Source organism: Vulpes vulpes, chromosome 13 (assembly GCF_048418805.1).
Source record: "Vulpes vulpes isolate BD-2025 chromosome 13, VulVul3, whole genome shotgun sequence".
Classification (NCBI taxonomy): Eukaryota; Metazoa; Chordata; class Mammalia; order Carnivora; family Canidae; genus Vulpes; species Vulpes vulpes.
Window position 1 is genome coordinate 119,531,468 of NC_132792.1, and position 15,871 is coordinate 119,547,338.

The 15,871-nt window shown below is 58.2% G+C and overlaps 1 protein-coding gene across 2 annotated transcripts; it reads left to right on the forward strand.

Moving 5' to 3' along the window:
* Positions 1-1,463: 1,463 nt before the first annotated feature.
* On the forward strand, positions 1,464-15,227 carry LOC140594971 (uncharacterized). 2 transcript variants are annotated; one of them, XM_072732583.1, is made up of 5 exons: positions 1,464-1,666; positions 6,978-7,109; positions 10,543-10,905; positions 14,554-14,645; positions 14,913-15,227. In XM_072732583.1, exons 2-5 carry the CDS (start codon positions 7,037-7,039, stop codon positions 14,991-14,993), a joined length of 609 nt encoding a protein of 202 aa, XP_072588684.1. In that variant the 5' UTR covers positions 1,464-1,666; positions 6,978-7,036; the 3' UTR covers positions 14,994-15,227. The 2 variants fall into 2 exon arrangements, 1 of the variants encoding a protein (XP_072588684.1); XR_011996288.1 differs by lacking the exons at positions 1,464-1,666; positions 6,978-7,109 and adding an exon at positions 7,121-7,230.
* The last annotated feature ends 644 nt before the right edge of the window (positions 15,228-15,871 follow it).

Sequence of the window (15,871 nt, forward strand, 5' to 3'; positions counted from 1 at the left end):
AGAAGGTCAACTTTGGCCAGACATCACACTTTTGCTTTGGATAGGGGTCCTCTTTAAATCAAAGTTTGATTTTATGATTTAATCTTCTTTCTTGTTGTACATGCATAGAAGTTAGGAAGTCTGAGAGCAGCAAAAAAAAAAAAATGCTTGTTTCTAGAGGCTGAATCAAGTGGGTTTATCCTCTAAAAGGAAGTCAGGTGATGGTGGTGGCTGGATTCTGGAAGAGGGCTCAGCATGGTCCCGGGGCTCCCAGGCTCCCCACATTTCTGCTCCACCATCCTGGGCACAGGGGCTTGTCCTATAGCTTGTTCCTCGTGGTCCAAGTCGGCTCTGGCTGCAGACACCAGCTGGCTAAAACCATCACCAAAGAGTGGGTCGGGGTGGTGAGTGCCAGGGAAACTGGGAGGGGTCACAGGTGGACAAGAGGGCGGCAGTACAGACATAAAGGTCCAGTCAGGAGCTCAGGATGAGGAGCCCACCTGGAGGGTAGGAGCCCAAGGGAGCCATCCAGGTGGAGGTTCTGATGTAGGAGGGCTGCTGGCTCACAGTTAGGGCGGGGTTTGGGGGCCTGCCTGTATGGGCTGGGTCTGGGATGTTTGGGGCTGGGAGTGGGCTGGGGTACCATTGGGAATGGGGGAACCCTTGAGATTCCTAAGTCTGAGACCAAGCTCTGGATGCAGGTGTCTGGGTTGAAACAGCCTCAGGAGGACAGAGGAGCCCCCTCAGTCCTTGACACTGACCTAGAGACCAGTGGACAGAGCACCTGGGGAGTGGGGTGGGACAGGCTTTCCTGGGGTGGCAGGCATTCAGAGACACATGTGGCCCTGAGCGAATTCTGGACCCTGGGCTTTGAGCAGTCCTTGAGGTACTGAGAACACTGCCCAAGTCAGCAGCACAGCACAGTCCCCAGTGAGCTGCCTGTCACCCTGTCCCTCCCTGCGGATTCAGCTCTCTGGGCTGGCTTTCTGTTCTGAGGAGTGGGCGGTCACCAGGTCAGACAGGTGGAGACACTCTGGGAGGAGGGACCACGACCTGAGGACCCTGAAGAATCCCCCCCTGCCTGGTCCCCACGGGAGCGCTCAGAGCTGTGACCCCTCCTGACCTCCCCTCAGGGCTCTGGGACCCTGAACAAGTCAGCCAGCCTCTCTGTGCCTCCTTCTGCTGAGTCCAGTGTGGTCGCTGATGGGACTGACCTCATCAAGCTGTTCGCAGGATTAAAATGCAAATCCACAGGAATCGGTGCCTGCTTTATGTCCTCACAAGTCATACCTAATTTATAGAGGGGGTCCAGGGGCCTGGCTGGCTCCGTCAGAAGAGGGGGTGATTCTAGATCTGGGTGGTGGGTTCGAGCCCACACTGGATGTAGGGCCTCCTTCAATAAAAGGAGTCTGAAGCTGGCAAACTTAAATTTTAAAAAATCATTGCCACTGAGAAAATAACGTGTCCTGTGTTCCCTCTGGCAGGAGCTCCTGACGATGAAGCTCATGTTACATGATTGAAAGTGGGGGCAAGTGTTTCCAGCACGGAGCCTCCATCCCCCCGTGTCCGCAGCCCCCTGCTCCAGGGGAGCCCGTCCTATGTGCTCCCAGTTCCCAGGGGCCGCTGTGTTTTATCACAGCTACACCGCGTGGATGACCTGCTGCCTCAGGACTGTCTGTACCACTAGGTAACATCAATGCAAACGAGGGTCCTGATCTCAGAGATGTGGGCGGGGGGGGGGGGGGGGGACCTGTGCCCGAGGGTTCCCGTGGAGCAGGAGCCTGCACGCCTCCCCGAGGACAATCACTTGCAATATTAGCTATTTCTTAGGACATTTACCTCTATGTTTCTAAAAAAATTGATGTTAAAAAATAATGTTCTCACATAGTATTTTCAGATCAGTTGCAGGCACTCTGTACTTTCCATCAGAGAGATGAGGATTTTCCTCTCTTCCATGCCTCTCTCTCACCCTCCTCCCGCCAAGTAACAGATATACAGCCTGTTTGTTGATCAAGGATAGCATCTTAATCTATAATTTTATTTTATTTTATTTATTTATTTTTTTAATCTATAATTTTAAAAGAGTTAAACTCTATAGCATTTATTACAGGCTCGACACTGTTCTGAAATCTGCAAGTTCCTGAAGCCGGTAAGGGGCAGAGCTGGGACTTGAGGCCAGATAGGTGGTCTCCCTCTGGAATCCCGGCTTTCCCCTCTGGCGATCCCACCTCCACAGCCTGTTTGTGGAGTGCTCACTATGGTACTCAGTGCTGGGCCCACAGGTGAACAAAATTAATTCCCAGCCCCAGGTACTTGTATTTAGGGGGAGACACTGGAAATAAACTAGGGACCAAGTAGATGTATAAGGTCAGGTGGTGTCAGTGGGTGACCCAAGAGAAGGAGCGTCAGGCAGGGAAGCTGCTGTTCTAGATGGGCCTTCCTTGGCAGGGGGTTGGTGGCAGAGGCTTAGCAGGTGTGAGCAGGAACCGTGTAGGTCCAGGAAGGACGCTGCAGGCAGAGGTGACGGGAGCCACGGTGCGGAGCTGGGAGCCTGGCTGCTGGAGGAGTCGCCACAGGCTGGGCTGGAAGGGGTGATGGGGGAGAGGGGAGAGGGGTGGGGGAGGGCCCGAGCCCCGAGGGTGCTGGGTCCTATCTAGGTGGGATGGGGGTGAGCAGAGCATCTGAGGGGCGCATGGGCGGGGCGTGAGGCCGGCGGGGAGGCCACGGGGCTGTGTGTGGAGGACACCCTGCAGGGCCGCGTGGCCAGGGTGGGCCTGGGAGAGGACCCGGCACAGGGCTGCGGGGGCCTTCGACTCGACTTAGACGCGGGGGTTCTGGAGCTGAACCACTGGGCTTGGATGCGGCTCTGACACCTCCTGGCTTCAGGGCCCTGGACAGTTAGCAAGAGGTGCTCCAGGTGCTCTGGATAGAATGGAGACCCGCTGGAGGTGCTGGGAACTCCTCGTCCTTTGTGAACTACATTGGAGCCCACGGGACTTGCTGATGGGTCAAGGTGGGGTTTGGAGGGAGGAAAGGTTCGAGGTGTCCCCAGGACCTGGGCCTGGGCTCCATGGAGAGTGCTGGTGCACTCCTCAGAGGGGGAGTTCAGGGGGAGGAGCAGGGTGGGATCAGGGCTGAGGGCAGGCTGGAGACTCCTGGGCCTCCACATGGGCCTGTTGAGCAGGCAATTGCAGGGTTGAGTCTGGGGTTCAAGGGAAGGTGAGTGTAGACAGGAAGGGGCCCAGGAGCCAGGCCCAGGAATGGACAGAGTCAGGATGGGGAGCCCGAGGAGGAGCAGCCAGAAGGGCAGGAGGGTCAGGAATGCTGGAGGCCTGGGAGCCCGTGACCGGGGTCTTGAAGTGTGCCACAGGCTGTGGAGGGTGCAGTCAGTGGGGACAAGGGGCAGCCGCTGTGTGACCTCCCAGGGCCCCCAGTCTGCAGGACTCTGCCCACCAGCCCCATCTTATCCGATGGCCTCACAGGGATCATTCACTCCAGGGTTTCATGTCCTTTCTCTCTGGTGGGTGAAGACCTAGGGCCCCTGTGGGGGAGGATGTTCTGATTCACCCTGATGTCTCCTCCCTGGACGAGGGCTTCAGGCTCCTGTGGGGAAAGGCAGAGGGGAGCTGGCTGAGAGAGGGAGTTTCTACCCTCGGGGCTGCCTGTACCCAGGTCAGGCCTGTTTCTCTGAGGGGACAGTAGGAAATGGAGAGGCAGGAGGGGGCTCCTGCGAACCTGGTCTAGTAGCGAAGCCAGCAGGTTCCTGAGGCGGGAGGGCTCTCCTCCAAGGGCACTGTGGGTCAAATAGGAGTCTCCCGGGCCCTGGGATGCGCTGGCCCCGCACAGGCCCCGTGACTCCCCCAGCGAGTCCTGAAGCAGCTCCACGTCCCTACTGTGCGGAGAGCTCGGGGGCTCAGGGCCGTGCAGCCATGTGTCCAGGGGACACGCAGGGAAGGGGTGGGAGGGTGAGATGCAGCCTCACTGTGTCTGGTCCTAGAGCCCGGGCTCCCCTGGGGGCGGACTGTGGCACCTGCTCCTCCAGGAGGGTTTCTAGTCTGAAGCCACTGTCAGCACAGAAATCATGCTGCCCTGTCTTTGTCCTCGGTTCAGGGTCCTGAGCTCTCTGCCCACCTGGGAGCTGTTTCTGGGTGGGTTAAGAAGTTTCTGGAAGAGCCCGAATGTCAAGAGAAAACCCCCATCCTGAGCTCTCAGGATCTGCCCAGCAGCTCACTGTGGTGGTGTGGAGACTGATTTGCAAGGGGGGATCCTTGGCTCTTGATTTGACACTAGACCCCAGACGGGGCCTTTTTTTTTTTTTTTTTTTTTAAAGATTTTATTTATTTATTCCCCGGAGAAAGAAAGAGATAGATAGAGATGGAGATAGAGATAGAGATAGAGACAGAGAGAGAGAGAGAGAGAGAGAGAGAGAGAGGCAGAGACATAGGCAGAGGGAGAAGCAGGCTCCATACAGGGATCCTGATGTGGGACTGGATCCCGGGACTCCAGGAGCATGTTCTGGGCTAACGGCAGGAGCTAAACCATTGAGCCACCCAGATGTCCCAGGGGGGCCTCTTTATTGTAGTCAAATAACCAGCATTTTTCTTTGTGTGTCAATCCTGACATCATTTTTATTTTTTTAAATTTATTTTTTATTTTTATTTTTTTCTGACATCATTTTGTCAGCAGGAGGTCCCCAAGTGGCTGCAGGTTAGTGACTATTGTAGAATTTCCTTCATGGGGATATGGTGTCCTGAGGACCAAGACAGGACTTTGAGAGTCTCCCCCAGGGCTGCAGGGCCTTTCGAAGACCTGGGTGACGTCCCTGAACTGAAGAGGAGAGGGTGAGGCCACGGAGGACCCATGGGTTAAGGCAGGTAGGATGGGGTTTGGGGTGTGGGAATGGGCAAGGTAGAGGGGTGAAGACACAGGAGGAGGGAACCCGCAGGTACTGAGTTCAATCTGAGGGCCCAGGCATCACGGTCGCCAGGTGATGGATGAAGGCGCTGGTTTCTGAAGGATGAGTGACTTGCCCAAGGTCCCACAGCTCATTTTGATTCCCAGGGCCTGAGGCCTGGGCCCTGTGTCTATTCAGAACAACAGGAGGCTTCACAGTCCCCGGGTCGGGATCTCACACACACAGGACCCTGCTCTCCTCCTGGAGTCTCCCTCTCCTCACACCCAGCACCCCTGCAGCCTGGGGGTCCCACGGCCACCTCCTCTGCCTCGGACTCAGCCCTGCTCCCCGAGGACGCAGAGGGGGAAGCAGGGCTGTGGCTGCTGGTGCTACTGGGTGGTGGTGGTGGGGGTTGTTGTACTACATTTATACCCTCCTCCCAGCACAGCTGCCAGGCGGGCCCAATCTGTTGACACACGAGGCAGGTAGACTTTGCCCACAGTAGCTCAGCTTCCTGGTGGAAGTGGGAGTGGCATCTCCCACCTGCCTTCCTGAAGCTCTGCTGCCAGCACACTGGTCTATCCTGTGCCCATCACACGCCCGGGGCCAGTGGGAGGGAGAAGGGAGCCCCCCTGAACCTGAGCCCAGGTGTCTTGTCAGGGAGACAGTGGGGGAGCAGGGAGTGCCCACATGAGCTGCTCCAGTCAGCAGCCTTGCAGGTCTGACTGCCTGCCTGGGGCTGGAGACACTGAGCTGTGGGTGATTCAGCCAGTGTGGCGGGGAGCTGTGATCTGCAAAGGGCTGGACGTCAGAAGCTTCGAGATTGCAACCACAGGCTTGTATCTTCTACTTGTGGGTGTGAGAATGAGAGAGGATGCCCTGGGTCAGGCCTGGCCTCTCTCCCCCTTAGTGTGCCAGGGACTTGGTTCAGGAAAGACCAGTGGCCTAGAGCTGTAAAAAGTCCCTGGTGCTGGGCCAGCATGGAGGGCGTGCTGGCTGACCTTCCAGGGTCCTTGCCCAGCAGGTCCTCGGGGCTCCCTCAGGGCCCCCCTCCTCACCCCAAGCTGTGGTTTCCACAAGCAAATAGTCCTCACCCAGGAGGGCTCACCCAGGGCTGTGGGAATGGGGATGGGGACGGGGGCAGAGCCACTTGCTGCCCCTCCGCCTGAAGTGACCAGGGATTGAACTGCCCAGGTCTGGACTCCATCCCAGGGGTTTGTACCCACAAGGCTCAGGGACGCCCTGGGAAGGGATCTCCCAACAGTGGGTGGGAGCCGGGAGAGGACAGGGCTGAGGGCTCTCTGGTCTGACGGGGCTCAGAGTGGGTCGGGGGAGCCCCGACTGGATGTGGGGACTTGCAGGAGGCCACATGGTGGGACAGGATAGGCTGTCCTCCTGTTGCCAGAGGAGCCTGTCCCTCTGCACCCCTGCCTGTGTCGGAGCGCAGGTCCATAGTGAGCAGAGCCTCCCAGGGAAGTGCTGGCTGGGGTGCTGCTCCTGGGGGGGCTGTGCCCTATGCGTGGGGACAGGGCGGGCCCTAGACAGGAGGGACACGCCCATAGGGGCTGCGGGTGGAGGGTGGTGGACACTTCTCAGGAGAGCTTGGTTCTCGTGCTCACAGCTTCTTCCTTAGACACCCGGCAGTGATGCTCATAGAAACTCAGAAAGGAAATCTGACTGGTTAAATGGTGTAAAGACAGGACAGGCCCAAAGCAGGAGAGGTGCCCTGTCCTTGGCTCTAGGATGTGCCTCTGTGCCTGGCCATTGGCTGGTGCTGGCGAGCAGGGTCCGGGGCTGTTGGGGAGCCCAGGGACACAGGTCAGGGGCCCTAGGGGTGCAGACTGGGGAGGTGAGACCACCAGGCTGCTTGTGAGCACAGGGTTGGGGCCTCCCCTGCACTGGGGCTCCTAGAGGGGCTGTTCCTACATTTGCTCTGCAATGATCTCCTGATCCCACTGCAGGAGCTGAGATAACAGGATAGACCTGAATGGGCTAATCTCCAATGGACAGAGAGGTCCTAGTGCAGTAGGCCCTGCCCTTAGAGGGTGGGACTAGAGCTAAGGGCTCTTTGAGTGATGCCTTCCTATCTTCTTCTGTGTTCTAGATGCTTCCCGTTCCCCCAGCTCCCACAGCAGCGGAAGCCCAGCAGGGAGGCAGCCTGCCATGGGTTCCTGCTCAGGGGACTTCCACCTGGGCGGGGCCTCCTGGCTCCTGGGACTCACCAGCCTCCTCCTCTGTGAGTGGTCCGGGCTCCCGGGGAGGGAGGACCGGGCGTGCAGGGAGGCAGGAGCTGCGGGGCTGTCTGGTGTCTCTGGGGAGGAGCAGAGGAAGCAGCCCTGAGATATGGAGCACACGCGGTGCGTCTGGTTTCCAGCCCCGGCGGCGGGGGGAGGGGAATGAACACAGGAGCTTCTGGCGGAGGCCAGGCTGGGAGCCCTGACCCTGGCTGCCTGGCTGCAGGATGGAACCCCCAGTAGGGGTGAGGCCAGGGGAGCCCGCAGCCCCCTAGGGAGAGCAATGGAGGAGACCAAGCAGGGGCTGCGGGGACGCAGGGTAGGGACAGACACCCCCTGGCCTGCGATGCTCAAGGGACCGGGCAGCCCCTGCAGCTGCTGTGCCCGGGTGGGGCTGACCCTGAGCCCAGGGCTGAGCTGGAGAAGAAAGCAGGTGTCCTCTGGCTCCTGGGGCGACATGAGGCCTGATTATGGTGACATTCTGTTGGCAAAGGAAGGAAAGGCGGCCTCCAGAATTCAAGGGGTCTGTGCCCCTGCTCCATGTGAGACTGTGCCTGGAACAGGAGACTGAGGACAGCTCCGGGTGGGGGTGCCCTGGGGGGTCAGGAGGGAAGCAGAGGGGTTCCCGGAAAGGGAACTGAAAGAAGGTCTGTGCTAACAGCGCTATTTTCTGTGTCTTACCTCATCAGACCCTCTGCTTTTGTGTAACAAGTAAATAAGAACTTGCGATAGCTTTTTATTGTCTGTGGTGTTTGATTTGAGCATACTCTCTGAGGGCGACTCCCATTCTACGAAATTTCTGGCATCACTGGGCTTCAGTAAAAAGGGTGTTTACACGTTAAGAACTGAGCTTTGCAGAACAGTGAGACCCTTTTAAGGAGTAACTACATGTCAACAATATGTGGACTTTCACTTTTCAATTTTTTTAATCTGACACATAGAGTAAATTATAATTTCCTCCATAAGCTCTGGGTAGGAAGAGAAAGAAAAAGACAGACAGACAGACAGACAGACAGAAAGAAAGAAAGAAAGAACCACAGAACACCTCAGACCCTGCTGACCAGACAGCAGTGCTGGGAGGGAGGAGCCCCTGGACAGAGCAGGGGAGGGGGGTGAGGGCAGGGAGGGGAGGGGCCAGAGGGAGAGTTTAGGATTCCCTGTGGGGGAAGCAAGGGACTGGGGACAGGGAATCCAGCTTCAGGTCTGCTCTGCCCTGTGTGACCTGCACAGGTTCACCCGATGGAGCCCCTCCTCTGGGAAAGGTCCCCTGGAAGTCCCCCCAGCTGTGACATCCTGGGACAGGGTGTGTCCCCTTGGTCTGGACTCTCCTGGGGCTTCTCCGAGCCTCTGCTCTATGTGGAACCTCCTGTCCTGTCCTAGTCCTGATCCTGACAAGTGCCGATAGCCAGGGAGCCTGTTTGGGGACCTTCAGAGCCAGGAGCCAGGCTTTTTGTCTCATGTCCTCATCCTTCCAAGAAGGGAGGGGTGCTCTCTCCAGGCCCCCGGCGATCCCCTGGCCCTCTGCCCTCCCTGCCTCTGCTCCTGAGCAGGGGGTGCCAGTACTGTCTGAAGGAGCCCAGCTGCTCCGTGGTGTGGGGACGCGGAGGTGCAGGGCACCCTCAGGACAGGAACTGCAGGGGAGCGGATGAGAAGCTCCCAATTAAAAGCCTGGCCAGAGTACCCCAGCTTCTTTCTCCCTGCCCCCCTGGGCTGACCCCTCCGGCTGGAGCTCAGAGAGAGACACTGTGTGCTCAGGAGACTCGGGGAGCCGCCCTGGGGCAGGTGTCGTCCCGGAGACTGACCTGCTGCCCCTTGGGGAACAAGGGCTGTGTCTCTGATTTATGCTTAGTGTCCTGTGTGTGCCACATTGTGCACATTTCACCATTAAATGAGGCCCGGGAGCTGACTGGGGTGGGGACGCAGGTCTACAGGACACTGTTCTGTCAGTGAATTCATGGGGGAGCCACCAGGTTCATTTACAGGAGAGATTCTCATTAAAATTAATATGGTATTGGAGGGCCCGAGTGGCCAGCGGGTAAGCGGCAGACTCTTGATTTGGCCTCGGTTCAGGATCTCAGGGTTGTTAATTGTGCCCCGGGTCAGGCTCCGTGGTCAGCAGGACGTATGCTTGAGTCTCTCTCCCCTGCCTCTCCACCACTTGCTCTCTGACGCTCTTTCTCTAATATCAATAAATCTTTAAGAAGAGATGTGGTCACTGTGTGTTGATGGCAAACCTAAGATTTATCAAGAAGAGTTCGCTGGGGTCTCTCAGGAGGGCAATGAGCGGAGGCCGGCAGGAGGGGACATGACCTGCTTTGATCGATTAGACTCCCCAGTCAGTTATCCCTGCACCTCCACACCTATGTGTGACAGGTACACAACCGTGTGTGACGTATTTACCCACACGTCTAGCAAACATGCACTCATATGTGACATGTGTGCCCCATGTGCTTTATATGCACCCATGGGGGTCAGATGCTCCCCCATTGGATGATCTATGTCCCTGAGCAGAGAGTCCATCCAAAGCAGCTCAGTGTGACAGTGTTTGCAGGGTGGGGGGGGGGCGGGGAGAAACTTCAGGGACATGAGAGGGAAGCAGACCTGCAAAAGGGGCCATGTACATGTGTTAAGTAAGAGACTTCCACATGTGCTGAGCACACAGACTGTTGGACAGAGGTGGCCCTCACCCCTCCCCATGTAGGCCTCTCCCCTGGTCAGCCCCCAACATGGCAGCGGGCTTTACCCCAGAGAGCAAGACACAGGGTGACTGCAAGACGGAGTCCCCCTCTGTGTGACCCGCTGTCCCTGAGGGCCGTCTACCACCTTAGCTGCTCCCTGCTCCCCAGAGGGGACTCCCTGGCTGCAGCCTCCACCCCAGGGGAGGGCGCCAGGGCCTGTGAGCAGGAGGGGTCTCTGCAGCCCAGTGAGCAGCTGCCTCCAGCAGAAATGCTCTTGGTAGGGACCGAAAATGTGCTAGAGCTGTTGTTGGTCCAAGTCCCATGCACTTCATCCTCTCGCTTTTAGGGGTCAAGACCCTGCAGGTGAGCGAGTTCGTGTGACCTGGTCAAGGGGACACTCCCCTGGGACAGGAGTGATTCCAGCATCGCTTCACATTCATGCATTCCCTGCCTTGAGGAGTCAGGGAGCACACGGGAGGGATTTCATGACAAGATGGGTTCTAGGGGGGACACCTGGGTAGCTCAGCAGTTGAGCATCTGCCTTTGCCTTAGGTTGTGATCCCGGGGGTTAGGATGGGTCCCGCATCAGTCTCCTTGCGGGGATCCTGCTTCTCCCTCTGCCTATGTATCTGCCTCCTTCCTTGTGTCTCTCATGAATAAATAAATAAAATCTTTTTTTTTATAAAGATGTATTCTATGGTTTTCTCCTTTATTCCTACTGGAAAACCATTCACATTTTCTGTGTCCTATGCCCTAGGTGTCGGCAGCGCAGGGACCCCGAGTTCTGGAAACGCTGTTTCCCTGAAGGGGATGCAAGGAGCTTCTGTGTCATTTCAAGTGCTCAGAAACCCAGACTTGCCTCCAGTAGATGAGCTGGAGAAGATATCATGGGGCATTGTATTCAGATCGAACTACATAGACATGCTGCAGGTCTTTCCTGGGGTAGATGTTCCAGAATGGATCAACTGGCAGGACAAGTTCCAGAAGAGGGTCCATGTGTTCAACATAACCACCCTGAGGATTGACAACCTGACCCTGGAGGACACTGGGCTGTACCGGGCTCGGCGCTTCTACACGAGAGGAAGACAATATGACCAGGATTTCCACCTGACTGTGTATGGTGTGTAGGCCTCTCCCCCAGCCCCAGAGCTCACCTCCTTCCTCTGTCCCTGGAGGGTCCCCGCGCCCCGCTCACAGGGCTCCCCCAGACCCCAGCCTTCAGACTCTCTCTTCTCCCCTGGAATCAGATGCAGGGTGTTCACCACAAAGGCAGGCAGAGCTGACAGTCACCCCAGGGATGGAATCACTTTGTTGCTTCGGGAGGGGAACCCCTGTGGGGGGAAGTGGGGATTTTGCCTTAACACTACTGTCCCCACAGGACTCAGGGTTCTCAGGCTGTCCCTTAGCTGTCTGTGCTGCTGGGACAGGCAAGGACACCTCAGGGGCTCACCACACCCCACCTGAGGGTCCTACTGTGCTGTTGGGCAGGAGTCAGACCCCAGAGCCTGTGCCTTGAGGTCTGGGTGTGGGCAGGGCTGTGCTGGTCTCTGGAGGCTCCGGGGAGAATCCATTTCTTTTCCTGTCCCCCCTCCTGGTGGCACCTGCATTCCCTGGGTGGAGGCCCTTTCCTCCACCTTCACAGCCAGCACTGCTGGGATGAGTGCCTCTGGCACTGGGTCCCTCGGACCTCCTCTCCTGCCTCCTTCTACTTGGGAGGACCCTGTGATCACATGGGGCCCATCAAGACATCCAGACCATCTCTGGTTTAGGCTCAGCTGGTTAGCAGCCTCAGCCCACCATTGACTTGGAATCTCAGACACCTTCAGGTTCTGAGGGTCAGCACTTCAGCATAGCTGGGGTCACTCATTGCAAAGTCGGATCCAGACGCCCACATGTGGTTCTCCACCCTTTCCCCCGATCCTCTTTCAGCCTCAGCCCGAGCAGCTCACTCACAGACTCCACTGGTCCAGCTCTAACCCTCCACAGATATAGGAGTTCACATGGCAGTCCTTGCTCAGGATCTCAGGGAGCATCCTGCTCTCTCCCTGCACCCCCCTCTGCCCAGGGAGCTGTCTGCTCCAGAGAGAGTGGCCTTGGCAGCCTCAGGTCCGACAGATTCTAAGCATCTGTGTTAGCCTGTTAGCCTGTCCCTTGTCTTCATGGGTGGAACCAAAGTTCAGTGCATATTCCAACCACACAGAGGGTGGTTTTTCCTAGGGGGCACCAAGGTGCCCCTCATAACAGTCTTTCCTGGTGGGAACATGGGGCCAATATCAGGGCTTGGGCATCATCTGAGCATAAGCACAGGCAGGCTCTAGATCCTGATAAATCAGGCCCTAGACTTCTCTTTCTTCTAGGGGACACCTCACTTTCTTTAACTAATTAGTTGTGGGTCAGTGGGCTCCAGCATTTATTTCTTCACGTGATAGTTTTAGTCTTTCTCAATCTACAGAAGTCACATAGAGCTGAACTCACTGGCTCCATCCTTATGCACCTGCTGTATAATTGGTCACTTCTGTGTCATCTATAAAATGCTTTCACCATGCTGAGGGGGAGGAGGCCAGAGCTTCAGGGAGATTCCACAGGACAAAGCCTGAGGTGTGATATTTTCCACTCACACGACCCTCCATCCTCTTGTCCTTCCTGCCGCAGAGCCCCTGCCCCTTCCCCAGATCAGGACCACGAATCTGTCCATCACCCCAGGCTGGTGCAATGTCACCGTGCAGTGTGACACCCCGGGAACCAGGGAGGACCTGATTCTGTCTTGGGAGAGCAGGGGACTCCCCAGGGAGCTGGAACAACGAGAGGCCACAGGACCAGCCCACAGCCCCTGGACCCTGGCTCTGAGCCTGCCCCTGAGCCAGACCAACGCCAGCCTCACCTGTGTGCTCAGGAACCAGGTGGAACATAAAACTGCCACCTTGGATCTTGGGAACATCTGTGGCCACAGGAAGTGCATCCTGCAGAGGGGAGGGGCTCCTGATGCTCAGGCAGCCCTGGGTGAGGGTTTTCAGGTCTGTCCCTTTGTTTATGGCACCACCCTTCACCTGGCCACCCCATCCAGAGTCTGGCAGGGACATCCACCTGCTTTTGCCTTTGGGTGTTGCTCCTGGGCTCCTCTACCCCCACCCTCACCCCTGCTGGTCCAGGTAGCACCCAGCAGGGACCTCTGCCCACCCTCACCCATCATTCCCTGTGTCCAGGGTGGTTTTCAGGAGGGGAGTTGGGGGATGTCAGTGGTCTGTGCCACCAGAGGGAGTGTGAGCCAGCCACTCCTTCAGGATTGAGGGCCGGGGGCTCCTCTGCCAAATTGTGGGCTCGCGGATACAGGTCGCCCCCCTGTTGGCCTGGGTCCTGGATGTGTCCTGCTCTCCTCAGCCTCCAGCCTCTGGTCAGGCTCCTCCCTCTGCCCTCAGCCCTTGCAGGTCAGGATCCTCACTCCCCCTACCTCCATCCAGGGACCCCTTAGCTCCAGCTGGCTCTGGGCCCTGACACTCAAGCAGTCCCTTGGGCCGCCGCTGGGGGCAGGTCCAGCATGAAGAGAGTTTGACCCTGGGGTCTGGGCCTCAGGGGCTGAGGCCCCGCAGGAGCTGCTGCCGTCCTGCTCTCATACCTGCCTCCTCTCAGGAGTCGCCAGGGGCCCCCACACTGAGAGTGAGGTTCTGGGCCAGGATGAGCCTCCTCTGCAGCCCCAAGCTCTGGATGGCAGCGGCCACGTCTGCTTCTCCTGTCAATTCCTGTCCCTGCTCGGCAGCGGGCTGTTTGCTCACAGTCCGTGTTTCCCTGAGTGAATGAGAGACCCGGTGCCCCGTGTGCCCCCTCGGCCCTCCCCCTTCCTCTACCAGCTGCTGGGGCCCTGATGCCTCAGTATCCCCGATCCCAGGGGAGCTCATCGCTCAGGGACCCACTGGACCCTCTGCAAAAGGGCCCCTGCCTCCCTCTCACCCTCCTATCTGGCTCCTCCCTGCTTGGTCCCCTTCCCACCTGCCCCAGGGGGTGCTGGAGCTCCAGGGCTGGCGAGGTGCCCCCCTCCCTGTTCATGGCCCTCCTTCCTGGAAGGCCGCACCCACCCTGCCTGTCTGCTCCCTGCACTCCTCCCTCAGGATGAGGTTTCCCATCACCTCCTCCAGGAGGCCCTCCCTGACCACCTGAGTACAGGCTGGGAGCTCCTGTGCCCTGGGATGGCTCTGGCTGGCTCCCTCTGGCACCTTCTCACCCTCTTCCCACTGAGGTGTCCTCAGGGGTGGGCACCATGTCCTGTTCCTCTCAGCACCCGGGCCTCAAGCAGGAGCTCGGGAAGTGTTGAGTGAAAGCACCTGCCATGCTGCTCCCTCCTCAGCTTCTGAGCAGGTGCCTTCAGACATGTCCACGTACGTGCTGGGCAATGGGCGTCTGTCCTTCTCTCTGTCCTTAACCTTCTCCATCACTCTGTGGAGGGAAGCAGATCCACAGGGACAGGCTGATGCCTCCCAACTACCCAGCATCCTGGGGACTGTTGTGGTCCTGCTGCTGATCCTGGGAGCTGGACTGTTCCTCTGGAGGACACGAGTGAAGAAGAGCCTGGAGCCTGGGAGAGGCAGATTGCACTTCTCCTCCCCGGGCCCACACACCTCCCTCCCGTGGACCCTGGGCTCCATTCCTCCTGCATCTACTGCTCAGGGGATGTCCCTGCAGGAGGCTGGTGGGGGCGGCCATGGCCTTGGGGTCATGGAGGGGAGGGTACAGGTTTCCAGGGCTCAGACTTCAGCTCCCTCTGTGTATGACCCAGGTGCAGGGTCGCAGGAGGAGCACAGGGACCCCGATGGTGGCATTCACTATGCAGAGCTGAGCCAGCAGGGATCTGGAGACAGCAGGGACAAGGTGAGGCTGGGGGAGGGGGCAGCCTGGGTCCTCCCACATCCCTGTGTGCCTGGGTGTGTGCTTCTCAATGCCCGTCATCCACAGGGTCTGACCACTGTACCCCTGGAACCCTTTCAGGACAACACAGTATTAGCTACGAAATTCACCTCAGGGCCCATGCAGTGCTGCGTGACTAGGGGAGGACATGTCAGCAGCACTGGGTCTGTGGGGGTCCTGTTGGGGCTTTCTGTCTGTCTGCTGTTGCAGGACCCTCTGTCTGCATTCCAGGGTAGAGGTGCAGCACGTCTGGAAGGGGACAAGCCTCTCACTACTGTCTACAGTGAGGTCCGCAGGGCAGGCGTAGCCTGATGAGGATTTCATTGGAAGAAGCCAGCGAATCCCGCCCTCCGGAGACAGCTGTCTTGGGAGCATGATGCCTGCAGCTCTGGTCCCACCTCTTCCTCACCTGACTCTTCTGGTGAGGGCCTGGCTGGTCCAAGATTCAGTTAGCGTCTATGCTAAATGGTTCTGCACACGTTTGCGTGTGACAATCTGTAGGTCTTTCAAGAGGGGAAACTGAGTAAATAAATTGACAGAAACATGTGTCATGACTGCTCAGGCCCAGCCACCTGGCACCCCTTGAGAGAACCCTCCTCCTCACCCTTTATACATCAAACTGCCTTTCAGACCCTCACCCCTGGGACAACCTTTGTGACTCACAACATCCCACCTCCAGCCGAGTCTTGAACTCAGTCCGCACTCAGTTATGTGCGGAGAGCTATTCGGGGGCGCCATGAATCCGTCATGGTCAGCCCTTCTCTGGGGACGTGCCGTCTGCGCATGCCTCTCCGTGGTTCGTCCCCCTGACCTGTTGCCCCTTCCCTGCAGCCCTCACCCCGTCTCTCTGCCCCCTGCCCAACACTTGAGCCCACCGTGGGCCTCACCTCACAGGGACCCCTAGAGCACCAGCAGGTGACCCGAATGTGACCCTGGTGACAATGTTTCCTGCTCCCACTCCTACTGGACCCTACTGGCCACTCCCTGGGCCCCTCACCTCCTGCCGACTTCCCAGACTTCTCTGGGGCCCCTCTAGCGCCCCTCCTCCCTCACCTGCTCTGCTCCTGAGGGTTTGGGCAGGGCCTCTTCCTATCTCCGGTGCCCTTCTCTCTCTCTGGTGCCCCTGTCCCGGGGCTCACTGGCCTGTTCCAGCGGTGATGCCCGGACCTCCGTCCCCCTGCCCCATGCCC